The sequence below is a fragment of the Alligator mississippiensis genome, chromosome 12 (assembly GCF_030867095.1).
Source record: "Alligator mississippiensis isolate rAllMis1 chromosome 12, rAllMis1, whole genome shotgun sequence".
Lineage (NCBI taxonomy): Eukaryota > Metazoa > Chordata > Crocodylia > Alligatoridae > Alligator > Alligator mississippiensis.
The window spans coordinates 20,161,471-20,167,470 of NC_081835.1; the positions used below are offsets into that span (position 1 = coordinate 20,161,471).

General features: G+C 45.2%; 1 protein-coding gene across 1 annotated transcript in view; it reads right to left on the minus strand.

Moving 5' to 3' along the window:
- The window catches only part of CELSR3 (cadherin EGF LAG seven-pass G-type receptor 3), a 103,752-nt gene extending 98,986 nt beyond the window's left edge, over positions 1–4,766 (minus strand). The window contains exon 1 of the mRNA XM_059715998.1: positions 4,730–4,766. Within this exon, the coding sequence (XP_059571981.1) occupies positions 4,730–4,766 (37 nt within the window). The remainder of the gene's footprint in view (positions 1–4,729) is intronic.
- Positions 4,767–6,000: the final 1,234 nt, after the last annotated feature.

A 6,000-nucleotide genomic window follows, 5' to 3' on the forward strand; every position in this document is an offset into this window, starting at 1 on the left:
TCTTTTAAAAATACATGGTGAAAAGCTCATCTTGGCTTCATGCAGGGGGTCCTGCTCCCCGCCTAAAGACCGAGTCGGTTCTTGGATCGGGTTTGGCAGAGGAGATGGAACCAGCAACTGCTAAAATCTGCTCTGGCCCCACAATGATCTCCTCTTTGGCTGTGACTACATAGCAGCCTTTTGCTTCCCTCTCCCCGCCTGCAGAAGTGGGGACACACAACATCTCGTACAGGGCAGAGAGGCGTAGATCAACTGATACTTGCAAAAACAAATTGGCTCTTACAGAGACTTTATATTCAACCCCAGCCTTCTTTCGGGAACTGAAACCTTTCCAAGAGTTTGCCTTCCAGTCATAGCTGGGCTGCTGGAGAAGAGCCATCCACATTTATTCCTTCAGATAGCTGACAAAGGCTAGTGGCATCCTAACAGTTAATACTCCACTGCCAGCTCCAATGATGGCTTCCAGTGGTACAGCCCTGACCACCCCTGGCCCTGGCATGTGGATGGCACAAGCCAATGCTCAGCTGCTGCAGTGATTTAATAGAAGCTGAGCTAGGAAGAGAATTCCAATCAGAGCCTCATTGTCCCTATTATCACAATGGAGAGAAACCACCCCTCTTCACTCACACCAGTGCCTAGCATTGGACATTGAGTCATCTGGCTTATTGTCTTGGAGGTTCAAAGGCTGGAGTTTAGACCTCCCCTCTCATTCTGTGGAGCCAAAAAGGCAGATGCTGTAGTGCCTTGCATTATAAATCCAACTTCCCCAGTTCCCAAACCATGGTCACTGCCCTGTGCCCACCTGCAAAAGCCATGGCACTATTAGCGTTTAAAAATGCCAGCTTACAGTAATAACTACTGAGAAAAGCCTGAGGTCTTGCATACAGAAGAGGAGCCAGCCACTCATTATTTACTCAAGGAAAATAGGCTTGAACCCATTAAGTGCTACAGTGTCACTATTATTCTTACATTCACATTTCTGTATGAAATAACAGAGTGATCCTCCCAACTCATAAAATCCAATTATACAACACAGATAGAGACCACTGTGCCCAGTCTGGCACATTACTACCATGACACTTTAGCACCTGTTTAAACAGAGGAACACAAAGCAGGCAAGGGGCAGCTGCAGCTCAATGCTTCTGAGGCTCCTTTAAGTCTCCCAGTTGAAAGGGAAATTTATATGGCAGGGAGAGAGCCTCTGTTTGCTTTGAAATCCCACAAACACACACAGACATCAGCATTTTAGAACGTAATGTTAATACCAGTCCCACCACAGGTGACATTACATCATAAGCAACCAATCAGGATATACAGGAGCTGGATCTTATACACTGGATAAGAGATACAAGAAATGGAACTTTGTTTAATTTTCTACTGCAAAGAGAAATAAGTAGGCAGGAGAAGACAAGGAAGACTCCAACCTAACCTTCCAGAAGGGCAGAGCAGGTTAAATAGAAAGCTAGGTCTTGTTTTTATGGAGCATTATCTACATTTTTGGCTGAGATGGAAACTTGAAGATGACCAGCTCTCACTAGTTTGTATTGCTAGGGCACATTACAAGCCACATACATAGGGTGCAAGCTGCAGCCTCTTATTACTATCCTACATATCTCATTGCAAACTGTAAGTCACTGAAAACCCAGCTGTAGGCACCAAACAAGCAGTTGTATTATTACCACCTCCAGTGAACACAGATGTGTGTGGAAGAGATAAGAAAAGAGTACAACATGGATAGAGAACATTTTGGACATGGGAGCGAGTTAGTAAATCTTTGCAGAGAAAGACTGTGATTGATTGGTATGAAGAGAGGATATGGATTCTACTCCTGTTGGTATAAAGTCCATTAGCTGCCATGAACTTCAGTTATTCCATCTGTACAATGGATACATGTATTTACCTTTGCAAAGCACTGAATTCCTGGATTTATGCTGGCACAGCACCAGAAGCAATTGGCCCCTCCTTAGAGCCCATAGGTACCACTGCAATAAAACTACATGTTAATAAAAGGGTGCTACAGATGTGCGCAGGACTTGTTTCCATGTTCAGGCCTAAAGCCTCAACACTGGCTCTGCTCCAACTTGTCTTCCTCATGGACACTTAAAAAGAGAGGGAAAGATAGAACTCAAGTTGCTTCTCTCAGAGAGAGCTGTGAACACAGAATTAGAAGAGGTTGGGATGGCAGTATTGTGTCAGCCCATCTCCTCCAAAAGGCCAGGTCAGGATGATCCCTTTAGTGCCTTGTCCATTTCAATAGCTGGGTATCCCAGGTCCTCTCATTCCAGAGTCATCTTCTCTATTTTCCAAGATCAGCCAGAGGCAGACACTAAAAGTACCCAGTGGGCCCTGGTTCTTGCTTGCACAAAACCCTCCACATGCAGCAATGAGCTGGGCATGGGCTTCTAAATGGGAATAGCTGGGCCCCAACCATAGAAGAAAGGGAGTAATACAGAAACAGGGACTCAGTTGCAAGGGAGGGAAGCCCTCCAGCAGTGTAGCAGGTGGGCTTTGAGGCAAGCTGAGCCTTGGGAAGGAAGTGGGAGAAGGCTTTGTAAAGCTACTTCTCACCTGAGTGTCACTGTGGGCTTCTCCATCAATAGCAGAATCAAGCTGCAAGCTCCCTTTAGAAGAGCCCATCAGGAAGATCCAGGTTCTTGACACACAAGCAAACAAGCTGCTGCTGGAAGGCAGGTAGCAGTAGTGGGGGGGAAATGGGCAACTGAAGAATGCTCCTGCCCCTCCATGACCATCCTCAGGTGCTGTTTTATAAAATCATAGAAATTTAGGGTTGGAAGGGACCTCTGGAGGTCATCTATTCTAACCCCCTGCTCAAAGCATGACCATCCCCAACTAGATCATCCCAGCCAAAGCTTTGTTTAGCCAGGTTTTGAAAACATCCAAGGATGGAGCTTCCACCACCTCTCTGGGTAACCGGTTCCAGTGGTTTACTACCCTCCTAGTGAGAAAATTCTTCTTAACATTGAACCTAAACTTCCCTTGCTGCAACTTGAGACCGTTGCTCCTTGTTCTGTTTTCTGCCACCACTGAAAACAGTTCAGCTCCATCCTATTTTGAACCCCCCTTCAGGTAGTTGAAGGCTGCTATTAAATCCCCTCTCAGTCTTCTCTTCTCTAGATTAAATAAGCCCAGTTCCCTCAGTCTTTCCTCAGCATGTCCCCTAGCCCCCTCACCATTTTTGTTGCTCTCCACTGGATTCTCTCCAATTTGTCCACAAAGCATTTTAATCCTCTGTCCACAGAGCATATTTAAAGAGCAAAAGGCTCCAGACAATGTGGTGAACACACATACAAACACACGCGATAGCTAGAGCTAGTAAACATATTGGGAACACTCCCTTCCATGGCAGCAAGGCTGCTGGCTCCATTGCTTCCCCATCTGTGCAGTACAGGTGCTGTTCTCGACACCCTTTCCTAGTCAGCTGAAGGGATATTCTGGCTTCCATAGAAATATAAGCACCTCTGCTCTGAAAGCTAGCCAGCTTTATGAGGCTCCCTCTTGTAATGACATCAGATTTTGTCTAGGGAGTGAGTTAGGTCTCTGAAAAACTGAGCAGTAATAGGGAGACCTAGGCACACAGTGCTAACCAGGACTAGACTGTCTGGTAGGCTGTTATCCAGACCCTACCACAGTGGCATTAGTCAGGGCTTCCAGATGAAAATAAAGAAGACCAGGAGCACAGTAAAAAAATATACTCTAGAAACAAATCATTGTGCCAAAAGCTGCATCTGTTTCAAATTTCATGGCTCCCAAAGTGTCTGTGATTCAATCTGGATCTTATCAGCAAGGCATCACGACTGACTTTGAATTTTTTTTTCCCCCCACTAGAACTGATTTCTAATCACATGCAGGAGAAAAGGTTGTCGTTTCTCTGGCAAAGAGAGATTCCCTTTTTTCCATGCCAAAAAGAGCTGAGCAGAGGTGGATATTATCAGGGAAGAGATTCTCCTGGACAGTGTTCGTAGGACACCAGGTTATCTGGGATACAATCACAGCTGTGCCCAGTTTGCTCCAAGAGCAAGTCTGCCCGCATGTAAAACAATGATTTAGCTAATCTGCTCTTGCTCCCCAAAAGGAGACTCCCTTTTAGCCTCCAAATGAGAATGAGAGCAGGGCAAAACTGGTCATTTCAGTTTCAAGAAAAAGGACCCAATTCTTTTCCATGTTGGGTTATTAGCCAGTCTTGTAATGTAGCCGTTAGCTTTATCTCAGTTGACTAATATCACCACATAATCCACTGAAGCCTATAATAGGCTTAGGAATAACAGGGGTTTACATCCTCATTAGCGTTCGGCACTAGATGTCAGAAGAAAGTACCAATGGAAGAGTCCTTTGAAAGAGAGCAGGGTCCAAAGGCCTGTGGGCCAAGACAAAGAAGATTATTATTGTTATTCAACTTGTGCCATAGGAAGGGAAAAGGAAAGCACAGCAAAGAACTGGAAGCATTGAGGTCCTTGACACTGCACATACCTACCATGAACTTGCTTCATACTTGCTGTCTTTTGATTCAATGGAATTAAGCCAGCCAGCCATAGGGTTAGAAAGGCAGGGACCAATTGCCCCAGCTGAGATCTGCTGAGCAATGAGCTTACTGGTAGCATCCCCCTGATTTGTATATCATGCAACATATCAATAGTGCCCCCCACAATGTACATCTATTGAGTCCAGACCCAAGTTTTGGTGTGCTGATTACTCAAGCTCTGCAAGTTACCTTCAATGGGCTGGACCTTCTTCCTTGCTGGAGCCATTAGGGTAAGAGGAAGTTAGGTGACTGCCTCAAGCTTTCATTGAATGTTAGGTGCCCAATTGCTGTCCATATCTTTGAGGCTTCTCCACAGCAGCCTGTACAAAGCATTAGGACATCAAGTAGAGTCCTAAGTACCGGGTTGACAGGGTTACTTGAAGTAGATTTGCAGGACTTTGTGAAGCCCATTCACCAGAACAGGCAGCCACCTCTAGATGCCTGACTTTTTGATTTTGTGATATTCAGCATTGTTTTGATCTTTGCAGTCTGTGGGAAAACTTCCTTTCGCTGAAGACCTTGTGCATCTCTGCCCACAACGCTTTTGTGCTCCTGGTCCCACAGTGCTCGGAGAGTGTCCTGCCAAGGGAACATTCTTCTCGGTCCTGCCAAGGGACCGTTAAGCCTGACAGGAGGCAGTAATTAGAACATGAACAAAGTGAGCAGGAGCCATGGTACAAGGTTTAACAGGGAAAAATGGCCGCCTAAAACCAGCCCCCCTCTACATTTATATAAGGTCTTAAATGCAGAACTTGATTCTCAGAAACACTTTGCAGTGAGTGAGCAGGAGCTCAACTCCTCAGCATTTCTGAAATTCAGGCCACTTCTTGGAGGGTTTAAGAACAGAAGAGCTTCAGTGCAGACACTGGCACCTGGGAGAATTTTGGCCCAGACTCCAAGATGCTCTTTCCAGCTCTGCTATTAAGTCAGCATGTAACTGGGGCAGAGTGGGCCAATCCCTGAAGCTTGGTTTACCAATCTGTACAATAGCCCATAGATTCACAAGCTAGAAGTAACCAGAACTATCTAGTCTGACCACCTGCATAACAGTGATCCCTGCATCAAGACCATAACTTTGGTATGAATTGGTACAAATCTGTCAGAAAGATGTCAAGCCTGGATCTAAGAATTTCACATGCTGGAGAGTTACATCCATAGTTCATTTCCTCCAATGGCTACTTACCCCCACTATAAAAATCTGCATCTCACCTGCACCGGTTTAGCTTCAGCTCTCAGCCCAGTTGCTTGGATTGCATTATCCTAGTCTGCCAATTTAAAGACTTCTACCACCTGATTTCTTCTAATGCAAGTACTTGTAAGACCATGATCAAGCCACATCTTAGCCTTCTCTTGGGTAAACTAAAAAGGTAAAGGGGAATTTTTTATTCTCGCTACAAAGTAAGTTTTCCAGACTGAACAGCTGATGCACAGGTCCTCTTCTTTTTACTTAAAAGTAGTTA